Source organism: Mytilus edulis, chromosome 14 (assembly GCF_963676685.1).
Source record: "Mytilus edulis chromosome 14, xbMytEdul2.2, whole genome shotgun sequence".
Lineage (NCBI taxonomy): Eukaryota > Metazoa > Mollusca > Bivalvia > Mytilida > Mytilidae > Mytilus > Mytilus edulis.
Window position 1 is genome coordinate 64,022,405 of NC_092357.1, and position 20,232 is coordinate 64,042,636.

Below are 20,232 nucleotides of genomic sequence, written 5' to 3' on the forward strand. Positions count from 1 at the left end.
TCCACGACAAAAGATATCATTTCAAACTACAAGCAATCAAAGTGATTCATGTCATAGTGTATTTAAGTTTAGTCTTAAAACAATAGAAGAAATTGATGAATTAACTCAAGATTATTACTTTGTGCCTTTCGATTTTTTAGTAGTTTGATGTAGCTCGCATATCTAACTATTCAAGCTGTTTCAACTGCTTTCGATATGTATATGGTATGATGTTACAACACTGTCCAAACTTATTTCAAGGTTCAGCGCACAGAAATTGAAACCGAGCAACATTTTGGCAGTGGTTGTCGTTTCTTATCAACACTTTTTTTTGTTGTTGATAATTCATGCCATTGTTTTTTTTAACGTGCATTATATCAGGGCAGTTGATATGTGTATGCTTGATGATCAAAATTGTAGTTGCAAAATTAAATATTTCTCTTGTCAAATATTCATCTAAAATAAGTTAATCGTTTACTCAAATTATTACAAATATGATGATCTTCTCCTATATAGTGCTTAAGTTGGCATCTGTTTTGTATGATTAATATGTCAAAATATTGTATCATACTTTAAAAAGCGTTTAATTATTTTTTAGATTCTTATGAACGCATAATTGTTTGGTAAATATTTCAAGATCACATCTTTAAAGTTGAATAAACCCATGTAACATCATGATAAGTATAACCTTACGTATGTTAAATGCCAGATTTATATATACTTCATTTACAATTTAGTGATTGTATTCAAATTGGTACGCGTTTATTATAACATTGATGCAATATGTTATATTTACTAACAAATGATTTACATTTGCATTAATGCTTATTGAAATGATAAAATTATATATTTGTGAGTTGGATGCATTTTTAAATTATGTGCTTGTAATTGTCATTTATTATCGGTTGACGGTTTCGAATTTTCAACAACACATTCACATAATCTTATCACGCACCATGTTATCTTAAAATTAAATAATCATTTGAGAAATATGATGCACATTTATATGCTCCGACTCGTTTTAAGACTACATTCCTAAGTGGAAAGCCAAATATGTTAGTTATACTTACTTGGGATACGTTGTACACCTATTCTCCTTCAGATGTTTGTAGACATTACATTGATTTACAAGTTTTGTGTATTCCTATGACAAACAAATGTGCTCCTCTTGAGTAGTGTTGCTGTCCTATAATTATGAATCACAATATACGCCGAAATTTTCCTCTTATCGTTATAAATATTATTTCAATAAATCAAATCCCTACTAAAAGTTTTCTACGTACATTCGAATCTTTATCATGTTTATTTACATGCCCAATACCATGTGTGTGAAGATACATGTAGTTAAACAAATTACACTTATCTAGTTGATGTTGGATGTGCACTGATAATTTTTTATTCTTAGATTCATAATATTTTATATAAGCTGTTATCGGTATAGAACTAGCACTAGCTTTCCGTAACTGCTAGTACTCTTAGACCTGTACTTTGTGTCATTTGTATTGATTTTTGTGTTTGTTGTCGATTTTATTCTGTAGAAGCCTGTCCATCCAAACTCGGGAACACGTTATTCAGTGGCATACTTAAGTATCTGTATAATATATTTGTTTTCTGCTTATTATTTTGTATATAAATCAGTTAATCGAATGAATTGTTTTTCATTTCGTATTTTGGGACCCGCAATTTGTCATTGATTATTTTTTTTTCAATCCATAAAGATGCATTTATGTTTTTTTGTTTTTTTAAATATATAATCTTTAATAAACGTTATCCGGCACGAAAAACATATTTTTTGCACTTTGGTCAGCGAAGAGTTCAAAACAACATTTTATTGTTTGGATTCGGTCTTCATATCAACCCCGAATTACCGTAAGAAGAAACTTATTTATACATATATCTAGTTTAATTGATGATTTCAGTGTAAAAATCATATCATATGAATCTGGAAATTACGCTGTATACAGAAAAAAATCAACATTAATTTTCATATAACTTCTTAATAATCGACTATTATCATTGTTGAAAGCCATATGGTGATGTATAGCCGTAACTATCTGTGTCGTTTGATCTTTTGTAGAGACTTATCTCATTATCAGTCATACTACATTATTTCTGTTATAGTAAGTAACTCTGTCTCGCAATTCAGTCAAACTGTTTTGATCTCATTAACTTCTACATATATATAGATATAAATATATATATAATGACTGAATAAATAGTCAACGATCAATCTAACAGGGCGATGGATCATGTAATATGATTCTGTACACTACAAAATATAATATATAACAAGTCAAAAACGGTATAACATCACCATTAAATAACTATAAAATGAACAAATATTAGATATTTCGGATAACAGATATCCTTCTGCAATAATAGCACGATGTCAAATGAATCGTGTCAAAATATTCAAACTCAGAAACTTTTTCTAAATCTCGAAATTGATACAATTTAAGTGAACACCACAGACGCTGATAGAATTTTAAAATTTCCAAACACGGCGCAAAGATTACAAAAATATGCCAAATGAAAATAGTTATTTTACTGACACAACTGTAAATTTCCAAAGGTTGTGACAGTTTAGATGTTATAACTTCATTGAGGGCAGTCCTCAAACAAAAAAATCAAAAATGTCCTAACCGATCCAAGTTTGTATAATATTTCAAATTTGACAACGGTAGGACAATTGCATCAGAAACTACATATTTAAGCCTCCAAAACGAATAGCAGTATAATAATGATTAGAAAAATAAGTTTGATCTAATGAGGTAAAATAATTGAACGTGGCTACGTACTTATACATCCATCCCGAATGAATGAAGCCCTGTAATTTAAACTGGTATTGTAAAAAGAATTTCGAGCTGTAAAGCCAGTACTAAAGCCGGAGTTACTGGAAACAAGTGATGACAGGAAAATGAGGGACTCATTCTATGTTTTTTTATTTATGCCCTCTGGGGAAACGTTAACTGTACGTAATTTTCTTATCCAAAATCTTTCCCGAGCGAGTACTCTGTCGACCTTCGACCAACCCTCGTTGTGGTCTATGATTGTGATATATTTCAACCTATAATTGAGTTCAACCACGTCATTTTGACGATCATACCTGAATTTCATCTCTTTACCTCACCTGTATTAAAGGATCTATATTTCGTACCCGAAAATAATGGAAAATCACAAAAAAATACTGAACTTCGGGGAAAATTTTAAACGGAAAGTCCCTAATCAAATTGAAAAATTAAAAGCTCAAACATATCACACGAATAGATAACAACTGTCATATTCCTGACTAAGTGCAGGCATTTTGTAGACAATTGTGTATTGAACATGGTTGTATAGCTTGTCAACCCTCTCACATGATTTACTCTCGCATCAAACTCCTTTACATTGAAAACGAGGTTTAAACAAAACAAAGAGACATAATAGGTAAAAATGTAAAATAAAGGTAATAGTAGTATACCGTTGTTTGAAAGTCATAAATCGATTGACATAAAAAAAAACAAAAAATCCGGGTGACAAACTATAACTGAGGGAAGCTCTTCAACTATAAGAGAAAAACAACGAAACAAAACATACATTGAAGTGCAAAAAAATACCAATCGACAATGCAACACATACAAAAACGAACTATAAGATAACAACTGCCATTTTCCTGACTTTGTACAGGACAATGCAAGAAAAAAATGGTTGGTTTAACCTGGTTGTTTGGTATTCCAACCTCGTGCTTTTATGGAATGATAAATAAAACACTAAAATGACAACATTACATGACAGAACTACAGTACAAATAAATGGAAGACTATTCAGGTTCAAAAATAGGAGTACAGTGTCGTGCCTCTGACTAATGTCTCATTTCTTTATGGTATAAAGGTATTTGTGCCTATACCCACAACAACAGTGCGTGTTTTTTTTATAACTATATGATAGTGCAAAATACAGAACTACAAAAGAACCGTTCAAGACATTAATTGACATAAGTATCTCTCTTACCAGATATACATCTCAACTAGTTATCATTGTTAAGCACTTGACCCAAAATATTACAAATAATTTCCGCTACATCGTATCGTACTTTGACTGGCGTTCATTTTGTTTCATGTATGTGTCGACATATCATGATACTAAAAGTACGTGAATACACAGCTAATAATTCACCGTGATTCCATGGGATGTCACACTTGTTTGTTATATAGATCTATAAAGTTGACAAACCCTTCGAACAACACAATAGACTTAACTGTATAAAAAATGTTAAATGCCAGATTTAAAGATACGTTACTTTACTGAATAACTATTAGCGGTAACATTTATAAAACATCGCCGTGTCAACATCAAACAAATTGATTATATTTTACGTTTGCCAAATTGATTTATGTGAGGATAATGTTTGGTTTAAAGAATAAAATATTGCATTATCAACAATTAATACACCGTAGAACTAATGATGTAATATAAAGCGTGACTAACAAAAATAGACTAATCATCATGATCATGGCTTTCAGAATGATGAAATGTTTGTAAAAAATTAGAAATATGACATGATCGCGTGATGTGTTCAGACTGATTTTCAAATTGATAAATTACTATCTGTTTTGACTTTTCCTTGAAGTTCGGTATTTTTGCTATTTTACCTTTTCCTTACATACACTGATATCAATCGAAACCGCAGTTTTATTTATAACACTGATCGGGTTCAGTCGAAGGTGAAAAAAAAATAAGAAAATATTTTCTACAATATGTAGAAAGAAATATGTTAAGGATTTTTTTTTATTTATATATGTTTTTTTTTTCTTCAAATAACCATTATGTGAAGTTTTTATAAAAGATAAAATACAGATAAATTTTACAGAATCCGTTATTTAAAAATATGGAAACTGTTTACGGAAGCCTATAACTCTATATACAACTGTCTAGAAAATTAGATCAAAAGAATATAAAAGCCAACTCTGGTATGTTCTTTGGAACTGATACTGTATTCATGAAATATGAATGAATCAATACAACTCTAAACAAATGGTTATGTGTCCTATAAGTTTCCTTAAAAGGTCTTCTTTTATTTGACCTTTTTATTTATTTTTAAATTCAGCCGTACTTTATTTGACCTTTTTATTTTTTTGGGATTCGAGCGTCGCTAATGAGTCTTTTGAGGACGAAACGCGTCTGGTGTTAATACAAAATGTAACCCTGGTATCTATGATGAGTTTATTCATTATAGCAGAAACCTATCTCAGCTCAAGAGGTTATTGAAATCTAACAGAATAATCGACCGATTTTAAAAACTGTATGTCCATTTTTCCATAAAGTCAAAACCAATTGTCCGTAGAAGAATGAATTCAGCTTTATATTAAATTCACAACATGTTGATGTATCCACACTGTCATGTCACATTAATCGCATATTAGCATACATGTACTAAACACATTTATTCTAAAAACAGTTGTTGGCATGACACGGGTTATGTTCTTCTCATATATGTTATGATGGTATGATACTAAACCCCTAACGGGAAGGATTGTACCTGATGTTCATATGATCAAATCATAATCTTTCAGTCAGTTTAGTTGAAGTCTGGAGCTGGCATGTCAGTTAACTGCTAGTAGTCTGTTGTTATTTATGTATTATTGTCATTTTGTTTATTTTTTTTGGTGACATCTTCTGACATCAGACTCGGATTTCTCTTGAACTGAATTTTAATGTGCGTATTGTTATGCGTTTACTTTACTACATTGGTTAGAGGTATAGGGGGAGGGTTGAGATCTCACAAACATGTTTAACCCCGCCGCATTTTTGCGCCTGTCCCAAGTCAGGAGCCTCTGGCCTTTGTTAGTCTTGTATTATTTTAATTTTAGTTTCTTGTGTACAATTTGGAAATTAGTATGGCGTTCATTATCACTGGACTAGTATATATTTGTTTAGGGGCCAGCTGAAGGACGCCTCCGGGTGCGGGAATTTCTCGCTACATTGAAGACCTGTTGGTGACCCTCTGCTGTTGTTTTTTATTTGGGCGGGTTGTTGTCTCTTTGACACGTTCCCCATTTCCATTCTCAATTTTATGATATTGATACACAGATACATTAACAAATTGTTTACATACACTAACCTGCACATATTGATTGTAAAAATAGTTCAGAGAGTTGGGACTAAAAGAGGGACGAAAGATACCAAAGGGACAATCATACTCATAAATCTAAAACAAACTCACAACGCCATGGCTAAAATGAAAAAGACAAACAAACAACAGCACACATGACACAACATAGAAAACTAAAGAATAAACAACATGAACCCCATCAAAAAACTAGGGGTGATCTCAGGTGCTCCGAAAGGGTGAGCAGATCCTGTTCCACATGTGGCACCCGTCATGTTGCTTGTGTGATAACAAATCCGGTAAATAGTCTAATTCATGAAAGGGAAGGGGATGTAGTTATGACGTAAGGAACATATCTGATATCATTTGTGAAACGGTTATTCCATAACGGTCAACCAACTCGTGATGGCGTCCGTAAAATTTACGAAGGGATGATTTCAACTTCACCGTTTGGAACTCTTGGTTTAATAGCTTCCTTGTGAGCAGTAACCCTCTATCAAGAAAATCATGATAGGAAATGCAAGCACGGGAATATCGTATCAATTGGGAGATATATACCCCGTATGCAGGTGCTGCTGGAATGTTGCTACTTAGAAATGGAAAGTTCACAATTGGAAAGCTGAAATCATCTCTTTTGTCGTAAAGTTTTGTTTTTAACCAACACTCATTGTTAATTTCTAGGTGTAAGTCAAGATATGAGGCTGACTTAACTGTATCTGTAGTATCCTTTATCTCTAGCTCGATGGGATAGATGCGTTCCACATAGTCACCAAATTTGGAATAATTTAGTGAAAGAACATCATCTATATAGCGGAAAGTAGAGTTAAAATAGAACAAAAGAATTCAAAACATCAAAATTAAATAATTCCCTTTTTATTTTTTTGGATCTGACAAAAAGAATGTTTTTCAAGACCCAAAATGTACTATAGATTTAATAAAGATAATACGTGTCAATGATATTCATGCATCAAAACTATTACATTTTAAAATGCTTGTACCAAGTCAGGAATATGAGAGTTCTTGTCCATTCGTTTTTGATGTGTTTCGTTATTTGATTTTGCCATGTGATTATGGACTTTCCGATTTGATTTTCCTCTAAGTTCAGTATTTTTGTGATTTTACTTTTTACATTTTAAAATTCAAAAATCCTGTAAGGTCTATTTATTTTATACTACAGATTTTCGGAAAGTCAGCAATGAAGCTTAACATTGAACTTATCTTCCACGATTTATAACTTGGCGTTTATCTGGGTCAAAACCAAACTTATAAATCGGAACATCTGCTATTGGCATATTGGATAGCGCTACGTATGATATATTTGGTTCCGACAAAAAATTTAAAACATTTAGCATGTTAAAATTGCATAAGAAACCCATCTTTCAAAAACTAAATAATTTTATTTAAGATTATCTAATTAGTACACTAAAAGTATAAGGCGGCACCCACGGCCTTTTCACAAGTATAAAGACAAAATAAATCTTAGAAAACTGTTAATAATCTTGAACTGTTTATTCAAAAATAGAACTATAGACATCTGGACTATTAGATTAAACAAAACAAAGATGCATTGGAAAAGAAAACATTTTATAAATCAGGCCAGTATAATTTGATTTATTATTATTATCTCAACGCAGGTAAGCATGCTGACATTTCAGCTGACATCAGACCGTCTAAAATTTCAAACACAAACCACTAGCTAATTTTTTAAAGCATGTTTAATTAGATTATGCAAGCTATCGTAGAAATAGTAATTTCAAAGTTTATAAAAGTATACAAACCGACTTACAGTATCAAGAAATCATTAAAGAGATCATTGATAGCACGAAAACAGATTTAATTATTAAAACTGTCTTACTCCGTTGTCATGTTTAAAGCTGTTTCAAAAGTCATCACAATGCAATACATAACTGTAAATTAAGAATCAAAGAAAAGAAAACCAAATCAAAGTTTTCCAAGTAAAAAAAACCTCTGACACTTTAACTGAAATTGTAAGAATATAAATTGAAAATTAAAATCTAAATCATTCTTTGTCTGCTTATACATGCACAGCCAAACAATGAGAAGGATAATTAACACTAGCAGAGTTATTATCGTCCACGGTTAATCAGTTTGAAATACTTATCCAAGTTTTAATTAATTCTTGGTAAAATTCTGGAACACTTTTGAACATTTTTTTATCTAGATCATTTATATTTTTTTAGATTCATTAGAACTATGGTCAAGTTATTACCAAATTTATTTAAACAAAATCTTGTATAACTGTCTAATTGTTCGGTATCAAATAATTTTGTTATCAAGCCTATGTGTATGGATTTTATAAAAATATCAATGTCCATCATTTTAAGTCCCCCCCCCCCCCCCCTTTTGTACTCTGTTGTAAGAGTGATCTTTTAATTATATCTCTTTTATCATTCCATATAAATTGTATATGAGGGTTTTAAATGTTTTTATCGAATCTTTTGGTATTACAGTATTTGATGCCACATATGTTAAGTTTGGTAGAATTAAAGATTCAGTTACTACTATTCTCCTTAATATACTTAGTTTTCTTTTCTTCCAGTTTGCTATTATTTCTTTCAAATTTCAATATTTGTTTTTTTTTTCAATATTAAGATTTTGACATTTTGATTTATTGTGTCCAAAATAAATTCCCAAACTTTTGATAGTTTTATTACTTCAATCAATATTTTATATTTTTTTTTTTGCAGTGCATTAATTTGCCAAGCCATATTCCTTCAGTTTTAGTTCTATTAAGTTTAAGGCCAGAAAAGTTACATAATGTTTCAATTAAATTTAATTCAACTGTAATGTCCTGTTTAGAATGTAGGTACAAAGTAGTATCGTCTGCTAGTTGACATATATTTAGGGTTTTAGTGCTGTTTTCTAGCTTAATTTCTAATCCCTTAATATTTCTATTTTCTCTAATTTTTATAGGAATTATTTCTACATCAAGAACAAAAAGTAACGAAGATAGCGGACAGCCTTGTTTAATACCACGGAATGCTTTAAAGCGATTTGAAACCCAGCCATTATTAGTTATACATCCCTTGATATCTGAATACATTAGTTTCTTTGCAGTGCCTTAATTGTCAAGCCATATTCCTTCAGTTTTAGTTCTATTTAGTTTAATGCCAGCAAAGTTACATATAATGTTTCAATTAAATTTAATGCAACTGTAATGTCCTGTTTAGAATGTAGGAACAAAGTAGTATCGTCTGCTAGTTGACATATATTTAGGGTATTAGTCCTGCTTTCTAGCTTAATTTCCAATCCCTTAATATTTCTATTTTCTCTAATTTTTATAGGAATTATTTCTACAGCAAGAACAAAAAGTAAAGAAGATAGCGGACAGCCTTGTGTCATACCACGGAATGTTTTAAAGCCATTATTAGTTATACATCCCTTTATATCTGAATACATTAATTGAATCCGTTTTAAAAAACTTTCTTTTAAACCAAATTTGTTTAGTGTTTCAAACATAAAGATCCACTCTGAAGAGTCAAAAGCTTTGCTAAAATCTAAAAATAAGACAGCTCCATTTATTTTGAGATTTTTTGAATAGTCAATAGCATCTTGTATCTGTCTAATGTATAGGAACCAATGTACCTATTTTTATGTATCTTTTTTTATCTGAATGTACCAGTTTATAGAGTAGTGGTTTAAGTCTTTGCGCCAAAACATATGCCAGAAGTTTAACATCATAATTCAAAAGTGTTATAGGTCGATAATTATCAAGCGACAATGGGTCATTTTTTTCTATCAATTAGTGATATAACGCCTATTTTTTGTGTGTTGGAAAATTGTCCTTTAGTATAGCAATAATTAAATGTTGATACTATTAAAGTTTTTAATTCTACCCAAAACTTTCTTTAAAATTCAGCATTTAGTCCATCTAATCCTGGGGCACGGTTTAGTTTCTTTTTAAATATAGCTTCTGTGCATTCGGCATAGTTATTTCTCCTTCGCAAGCATCACTTTCACTTTCACTTAATTTTTTATGTTTTTTAATATCATTTAAATAATTTTGTGTTTCTTGTAAGTTTGGATTTGTTGGCGTATATAAATCTTTATAATATTTTACTTTAAGGTTTAATATGTTTTCATGATCCCTAGTTATCTCCCCTTTTACATCATAGATTTGTTTTATTGTTTTTTTGCTTTGCCTAGATTTCTCAAGACCTCGAAAATAAGCTGAATTTCTTTCACCCACTTCCACCCATTTTGCTCTAGCTCTAATTTGGTTACCCTTTATTATTTCATAGTAAAGCTTTCCTAATTTTTTTTCTGTTTATTCTATTGTTTGCAATAAACTTGTTTTAGTTATATTATTGTTTTCAGTATCAGCTAGGATTTTAATTGGTGAAAGATTATTGATTCATACTTATAAATACTGTCATATTTGAAAAACAATGTCATTGTCAATAGGAAGATGTATAATTTGTTAAACAGGTAACTACTGCAACTGTGTTGTGTGACAATTATATAACAAACTTGTGTATTTTGAATTCCAAGATGAAATTGCAACAGCAACCAACAACAACCAAAATGGAGAGAGCTTGTAATAAACATCGTTCACCTAATACCTACTAGAAGTGTGTTACAATAAAGATAAAAAAAAAAGCTATAAATTCCGAGAATATTTCTTGCGTTGCTTACAATAAACATGATATATTTATCATTTTCTTTTTACTTTCACCAGGCTTTGAGAAGACATTTTCTAAGCTAGAACTAATAAAAAAGCACAAAAATGTACCTTCTATAGCTCATCTAGTCCAGCATAATGTCAGGCATTGCCATTGTCAATTTCGACATCTAAACGAAACTGTTTACTTATGATACTGAAACAAAATCGAAGGATCCTTCACTATTTTTTGTGGTCAAACCAAACTAAGAAATCACAACCACAACGGAACTGCCACATAGATAAACCCATACTAATACTAGTAGTACATTCGCAGGGGCGTAGCTGCCGTTAGGCACTATAGGCACGTGCCTACACATTATTTTTTCAAAAAAAAAAAAAAAAAAAAAATCGGAAAAAATGACAACGCATTTTTTTTTTTTCATTTTAAACCTTTTGTTACTGTTTACGGCCTTAATAATCTAAGTTTTAGATTCCTTCCCCACCCCTTTCGAGATGCACGCGAAGTCATCACAACTCTTTAATCATCGTGTAAAACAACACTGTATATAAATATCAATAATATACTGATTATAGTTGTTGATTGAAGAAGTTTGAAAGAATAATTTATGTGCAGACAGTTACTAAGTTAACCGTATTTTAACTATAGAGATTGAGTCAGACATTTACCGGTAATTGAATTCAGTTGTGAAAAATGTCAGAACCTAAAGAAAAACTCAAACTAAAAAATAGAACTATAGACGAAATGTTTAAGAAAATAAGAGAAAGTGAATCTCCAGAAAGTCAAAATGAAACGCCGAAGGTATCAAATCAAATCCCGGAAACTGACGAAAATGAAGAAACAGTTGTAATGGATGAGAGCCAGACTGACTTAGGCGAAGCAGTGACAGCTACGTCCGATTTGACATCTTCTACATGTAGCTCCAGTTCAGATTTCACTCTTAGTCTAAGCAGCAAATATGAACCTCCATACCCTGACATTGCTAAACTATCTGATATAGATGACTTAATAAAACAAAAACTGCTGTCTACAAAGTGGAATGACTCTCACTTATTTAAATTCCCAAGCAGGTAGGTACATAAATCAGAAAATATATATTTGATAAACTCAATTTGTGTTGAATTTAAGTATGCACGCATCTAGCTTAAATTACGTACCTAAATTGTCTATTAGTTGTCAGATTGTTTTTTAATTTGATTTTCCACTACGACTTCTGTTGGGTTGTTTGTTGTATGTGTGTAGATTTTTGTATTGTTCATTAACATTTACTTTGGTTGCTTCGATTTACAACTTTTGCTCAGAAACTAACATTGTGTCATGCAAGAACCTTTTATATCTAGTTATGTGTTTTCGTATTGCTGAAGACCGTTCGGTTACCTATAATAACGGTAGATGTTATCATCCTCGAGCTTTCGTCTCTTGTGGATATATTTGTCTCATTGGGAACTATCAAACCACATGATCATCTTTAAAACAACTCGTATTTTCAGGGTGTTTGGACAAAAGCAGAGAAAACTTCAAAGTTCCTGGCTACAAAATCATCCATGGATGCGCTATTCGGTATCAACAGACGCCCTTTACTGTGCTTATTGTGTGCTTTTCTCATCAAAAGACAGTAAGGAAAAGTCGTTCTCAAAAACGCCTGTTTCGGATTGGAAGAATCTTCCCTTAATTGTTAAAAGGCACGAGAGCTCAACCCAACACCAAGGATGTGTAGTAAGTAGCAGTGAATATCTCCGTATCATGGAAAATAAAAGTTTCTCAATTGCCAGTATGATATCCACAAGTTATAAAACAAACGTCGCAACAAATAGACATGTATTAGAAAAAATAATTGAAGTTATTTTGCTATGTGGACGGCAGAATATACCTTTGCGGGGCCACGTCGAAGAAAGGAGCAACTTCATGGCAATTTTGCACGAGAAAGCAAAAGCAGACAATATATTGTCCGATCATCTAGCATTTAGTGCTGCTTCAAGGGCAAAATATACTTCGCCAGACATTCAAAATGAGTTAGTAGAGTTATGTGGTACAGAGGTTTTAAATCAAGTTATTGGTGCGTGCAAGAGTGCATCCTGCTTTGCCGTTATTGCCGATGAGTGTACAGACAAGGCAACAAAGGAACAAATGTCATTATGCTTGCGTTTTTTGGATGTCGAAAAAAACAACAATGTCATAATCAGAGAGGAATTTGTAGGCTTTCGACATGCCGAGTCTGTAAAGGGGGCCGCCATCTCTGATCTTATTGTTCGATTTCTAGCTGATCTCGAACTTGATATCAACAAAATCCGTGCACAGTGCTATGATGGGGCTGCAAACATGGCAGGCAAGTACAGCGGTGTACAAGCACGTATCCTTCAACTCAATCCTGAGGCAAACTACATTCACTGTAAGGCACATGCATTGAATCTTGCTTTGATTCACAGCAGCAAAGATGTATGTGTACGTAACATGATGTCAACCGTACAAGAAATCGCCTTTTCCTTTGATTATTCTGCAAAACGACTTCTAGCTTTTTCTGAGGAATTATCAGATAATCAAAACGTTAAAGAACAACTAGACAAACGCACAAAGCTACGCACACTTTGCGAAACTAGATGGTCTAGTCGAGCAGATTCCCTGTTTACTTTTCTCAATGCATTTCCTGTTGTTGTGTCATCATTGGAGGCTTTGAAGGATGACAGAGATGAGAAAGCAGCACAATATGTAAACGCAATTTTGAAATTCGATTTTATGATAGCACTGGTGGTAGCTGAACATCTCCTGAGTGCTACAGTTGCACTCACAAATTATTTACAAAAAACTGATATCAACTTGTTAGACGCTGTGCAGGAAGCTCGTATAGTAGTCCAAAGGTTAGATAATGAACGGACTGACCCAAATGTATGGACAGCACTTTTTGAGAAAGCAGTTAAAGTTGGAGAGGAATTCGAGATTCCTCCAAGTACTCCAAGGCGCGCTGGACGTCAGATGCACCGACAGAATCATCCAATAAATGACCCTTCGGAATATTGGAGAGTGTCTCTTTACTTGGTTTTTCTTGATCACCTAGTTACAGAAATAACGAGTCGTGTAATAAAGAATGAAGGAAGGTTCTCCGCTGAGTACCTTATTCCTTCAAAGCTCCAAGCCTTAACCGATCAGACTACAAACTCAATCTTCGAAACCTTCCATGTAGATCTTGGGGACAGACAAGCATTTGATGACGAGGTTGCTAGATGGAAGATAAGATGGGACATGGTAGACGGCCAGCGTCCACAGAAACTATTAGAGACACTAAATGCTACGAATAAGGATTTGTATCCCAACATTTATGCAATCCTTACTGTTCTTCTTACAATGCCGGTGTCTTCAGCTTCCAGTGAGCGCTCATTCAGCGCTATGCGCCGTATTAAAAGCTACTTAAGGGCGACTATGGGGGATGAAAGGCTATCGAACTTGTCCATTTTACATATTCACCGAGCAAGAAGTGTAAATATCACAGACATTATTGACAAATTTTCAGTGAAAAAAAACAGACGCTTTAATTTCGTTTAAACGTTGTGATTTTGTCATGGTTTACCCTGAAAATTGAGTACTTTATTAGTTAATTTTGTGTTTGAACTTTTACATTGTCCTCATGTGCATATGATATAAATGTTGAAAACAATTTCTGGACAGTCATTCATCAGTCAGTTGTAATTATTAAATAAATAATTAAACTTAGAACTTTTTTCTTGTATATTTCATGAGAAAAATTACCAGTAAATTGAATGTTTTCTGTGCAACGAAATCGAAAATTTTGCATCCAGAAATGCTGAAAACCGTTTTCCGTCGGGGGGCTTCGCCCCCCTGAACCCCCTACCAGGGCGATGCCCTGGACCCACTGGGGGCCTTAAGCGGCCCCCAGACCCCCTGCCGATTGGTGCCTACACTTCAATTAAAGTCTAGCTACGCCCCTGATTCGTGCGTATTCTCAGATACCATCTCCCATATCAAAATCGTATCATTCAGTAATGCACATAATCATGATATTGTGTTACTCTCCTAACTTTCAAAAATCAAAGATGTCGAACATGCATTTTATCATTTTCATTTGGTAATCAATGGAATTATAGTGGCTCCATGACAGTCTTAAACATTAAAGCTTAATATTAAATAAACAACACTCTTAATGTTTGGTATTTGGTTCTGGCTGTTATGGTGTTACACAATTAAATATAGAACCCTATGGGGAAAACAGACAACTCTTTCCGTCAGAAAACACTGTCAAATTATCCAAACATTCTATCCACACTGATCTGTGTCCACACTTGAAATTATTTGAAAGATAAACAAAAATCGTAATTTAAACTAGAACATAAGCTTACAATTGTCAAATCTTAAGAGAAGCTAAACCGATTAACTTAACTGAGCACGTGTGTATCTGAATATCAGTCAGTCAAATAAAACGGATTTATTGTAAAAACGTTATAAACAATCAGAGAAAAGCACAACCTTTTTCTATGACAACATATATTAAGTATAAATAGTGTAGACAAGATGAAAGATCATAAGTTGTTTTTGGTGGGGTTCGTTTTGTTTATTCTTTAGTTTTCTATGTTGCGTCATGCTGTTTTTTGTTTGTCTTTTTCATTTTTAGCCATGGCATTGTCAGTTTGTTTTACATTTACGACATTTACTGTCGCTTTGGTATCTTTCGTCCCTCTTTTGTTATATATTATGGCCAAATAAATAATAAAACTTTAGACATGTTTACATCTTATGGTATCTATTTTATAAAAATCGTTCATACAGTAACTTGGTAAAAAAAATTTTGGAAATATATCGATTTAAGATGAAATGATATGGGACATATTTTGAGTGAGAACCCACTTTTGTCCCGTGAGTGCACGGTGTTAATTTGATCCTTATGTTATAAAAGGCCCAGACATAAAAAAAATATCAAACATTTCAATTGAGAAAAACTTAATAACAACAAATTTACTTCAAAAAGTGCGGGGTGTACTTTCCCTTAAAACAATATTCTGACATTAAATTTGATAAAAAAAATATATATATTGTGGTCCAGCACACAAAAAAAATATCTGAATCCAGGTTTTCCCCATACTTTATGTGGTTAATTTTGACGAAAACATTGATTTGATAGACAAACTAAAAAGAATTTGACTCGAATCAAAAAAAAATCCTCCCACCTTTTAAAGTTTAAATAGTTAACAGCATACATTCCACAATATTTAAGGACAATAAAACAGATAAGAACCTTTAAATATTAGCAATAGGAAGACATATAAGAGTATCAATAGAGTATCGAAACACACATCCATCCGTATACGGCCTTCAACAATGAGAACAAAAACCAAATACCGTATACTATATTATAAAAGGCCAAAACAGGAAATATATGAAGGAATTCAATTGAAGAAAGTTAATGCCGAATTTATATAACAAAAACATATTCAAGATTTGCAATAAACTGCTTCTCATAACATTACAATAACAAAAATGTGTCCATAGTAAACGAATGCCCCTATCGCACTATCATTTTCTATCTTCATTTGACCGTAACATTGGGGTCAAAACTCTAATTTGGTGTTAAAATTAGAAAGATCATATCATAGGAACATGTGTACTAAGTATCAAGTTGATTAGACTTCAACTTCATAAAAAAAACTACCTTGACAAAAACTTTAATCTGAAGCGGGACACACGGACGAAAGGACGAAAGAACGGACACACAGACCAAAAAAAAAACATAATGCCCCTCTACCATCGTAGGTGGGGCCTAAAACGTAGTTATTCGGCGCATCACATCAAGATGTCATGCATCTAAATTCCGTGGGACTAAGTTATGTCCCTTGATAATTATGCTTACTAAAGGAAACAGAGTAATGTGTTAGTTTTTTACATCTTTAGGATTTTAATTTGTAAAGCATCATTGATTCTTATTTATAAATGCTTTCATATCTAAAATGCAATGGTGTTGCCGATTGGAAGACGTATAATTTGTTAAACAGGTAACTACTACAACTGTTTTGTGTAGCAATTATAACAACTTAAATTATTATGAATTTTAAAGATTACAAAGTGACAGCAACCAACGACACAAGAATTCAGAGAGCTTGTTATGGACATTTAACAACTCAAACTTACTAGAAGTAGGTAACTTAGTGTTAACAAAATTATAAAGAGCAATAAATCCTACGATAGATTATTTAAAAGCCCTCTAAATATATCTCTTTAGTTGCATGCAATATACCTGATATGTTTATCAATATACTTTTATTTTACTTTTACCAGGCTTACGAGAAGACATTTTCAAAAGAGAAGAACTAAATAAGAATAACAAAAGTGTACCTTCTATCTCATCTAGCTGATAAGCAGCATGTCCGGCATTGTAAACTTTTTACTATTGATGCTAAAACAGAAAAGAAGGATTCTTCACCTTTTTTTTTTGTGGACAAACCAAAGTAAGAAATCACTACCACAACAGAATATAAATAAACCCATACAAATAGTACATGCATGCGTATTCTCAAATAACATCTCCCATATTAAAATCACATTATGCAGAAATGTGTTTCTCTCCTAACTTTCAACAATCAAAGATGTTGAACATATTTTACTATTATCATTAGGTAGTCAATAAAACTATTACTTGACGAAAAAATTGATTAGCTAGACAAACTTAAAAAAAAAATCTGACTCGAATAAAAAAAAAATCCTGCCGCCCTTTGAAGTTTAATGGTTACTCACTAATTGCCTAACATATACCAGTTATATGTTTTGCAATATTCAGCGTCTCACAAAATTACAATGAAACGTATTTACTCAAAGAATCACTTCAATATCTGTTTAAGGGAGAGTGGCTGAGGAGTGAGATGTCATGCATCACAATTCCGTAGGACAAAAGTTATGTCCCTTGATAATTATGTGTATGAAATGACACTAAATAATGTGTTAGTTTTATACATCTTGTAGGATTTTTATTTGTGTCATAGCATTAATTCTTACTTATACATGCTGTAATATTTGAAAAGCAATGGTTTTGTCAACTAGAAGATGTATAATTTGTAAAACAGGTTACTACTACAACTGTTTTGTGTGTCATTTATAACAACATTAAAGATAATGAATGTAATTGTTTCTTAGAGACAGCAACCAACAACACTAAAACTAGAAAGGAAGGCTGGAACAGTTTACATCTCAAACCTGTTAGAAGAAGGTTACTTTTAATCATAAAAGATAAAGATAGCTTTAAATTATACGAAAGAATATTTAAATGCGCTCCAAAATACATCTCTTCAGTTCTTCATTTGTATTCAATATACATGATATATTTATTTATTTTTTTACTTTAACCAGACATCGGAGAAGGCATTTCCGAAAGAGAAGAACTAATAAAAGAACAATACAGAAGTGTACATTCTAGCTCGTCTAGCTGATAAGCATCATGTCAGGTATAGTCACCTTTTTACTATTGATGCTAAAACAGAAAAAAAGGATCATTCCCCTTTTTTTGTGGACAAACCAAAATAAGAAAACAACTACCACAACAGAATATAAATAAACCCATACAAATAGTACATGCATGCGTATTCTCAAATAACATCTCCCATATCAAAATCACATCATGCAGAAATGCACATAATGTGTTCCTCTCCTAACTTTCAAAAATCAAAGATGTGGAGCACATTTTATCATTATCATTTGTTAGTCAATGAAATTAATATCTCCATCATAGTCTTGGACATTTAAACTAAATATCAAATAAACAAAACTGCTAATGATTAGTGTTCTGTTCTAACAGTCATTGTGCAACACACTTAAACATAAAACCCCATTGTAAAAACAGACAACTCTCTACTGTCAGAAAACACTGCCAAACATCCAAACATATTATCCACACTGATCTGTGTCCACACTTGTTATTATTTGAAAGATGAACAGAAATTGTAATTAAAACTAGAAAATAAGCTTACATTGTTTAACAATCTTAAGAAAGGCAAACTGAATTACTAAGTGCAGTTGCTAATTACATGCCCATATTTATAGAAAGAACGAATTTCAGCCATATTGTAAATTCTGAAAAAAAACTGAGCATTTAAGTATCTGAATATCAGTCAGTCAAATAAAACAGATTTATTGTAAAGGCGTTATAAACAATCAGAGAAAAGCACAACCATTTTCTATGCCAAAATATGTGACCTACCGAATTGGACTATTTACCGGATTTGTTATAACATGACGGGTGCCACATGTGGCGCAGGATCTGCTTACCCTTCCGGAACACCTGAGACCACTCCCAGTTTTTGGTGGGGTTCGTGTTGCTTATTCTTTAGTTTTATATGTTGTGTCATGTGAACTATTGTTTTGTCTGTTTGTGTTTTTCATTTTTAGCCATGATGTTGTCAGTTTATTTTCGATTTATGAGTTTGGCTGTCCCTCTTGTATCTTTCGTCCCTCTTTTAGGTAAATAGTTTAGACAAGATGAAAGACCATAGGTTTTTATATATTTGCATAGCAATACATATAAGTTATGTTTTAATAATTTAACAAGAACAACATTCAAAGATCTAACTACGGTGTTAAATGGATCATTATTTTATAAAAGGCCCAGACATAAAAAAAAACCAAAACATTTCAATTGAGAAAACTAAGGGAACGACACTTTAACTTCAAAAAGGGCAGGGGGTGTATATTTTCCCCCTTAAACAATATTCTGACACCAAATTTGATGGAAAAATATATATTGTATTCAAGCAGATGACAAAAACAAAAATATTCTGAATCCAGATTTCCCCATACTTTATGTGGTCAAGTTTTGACGAACAAAATGATTTGATAGACAAACTTAGAAAAACTCTGACGCGAACAAAAAAAAACCCTTCCGTCTTTTGAAGTTAAATGTTTGCTCCCTTTCGGTCTAACTTATAACAAAAAAAAACAATTATAAGTTTTGCAGTATTCAGCGTCTCACAAAATTACAATTAAACGTAGTTACTCAATGTATCACATCAAGATATTTTTAAGTGAGAGTGACTGAGGAGTTGACTATCATGCATCTCTATTCCGTAGAACTGAGTTATGTCCCTTGATAATGATGTTTATCAAATGACACTGAATAATGTGTTAGTTTTGTACATCTTGTAAGATTTTAATTTGTGAAATAGCATTGATTCTTACTTATAAATGCTGTCATATTTGAAAAGCAATGGTATTGTCAACAAGAAGATGTATATTTGTTACATAGGTAACTAGTACAACTGTTTTGTGTGGCAATTATAACAACATTAAAGATTATGAAATGATTCACAGAGACAGCAACAAACGACAAAAGTAACCAGAGAGCTTGTTATGAACATTTTACAACACAAACCTACTAGAAGTAGGTTATTTTAAGTTTTTTTTTCAGTTGAAGATAGATATGCAGTATACAAGATATCTTTCTGTAATTGAAAGAAAAACAAAAAATGTAATCTGAACTAGAACATAAGCAAACTTAAAATTGTCAAAACATACAAACAACATCATAGCTTATGG

The 20,232-nt window shown here is 32.2% G+C and overlaps 1 protein-coding gene across 1 annotated transcript; it reads left to right on the forward strand.

The window, feature by feature from the left end:
* The first annotated feature begins 11,027 nt into the window (after nt 1–11,027).
* LOC139502625 (zinc finger MYM-type protein 1-like) lies at nt 11,028–14,645 on the forward strand. Its single transcript, XM_071292155.1, has one exon. The coding sequence runs from the start codon at nt 12,103–12,105 to the stop codon at nt 14,245–14,247; it is 2,145 nt and encodes a 714-aa protein (XP_071148256.1). The 5' UTR covers nt 11,028–12,102; the 3' UTR covers nt 14,248–14,645.
* The last annotated feature ends 5,587 nt before the right edge of the window (nt 14,646–20,232 follow it).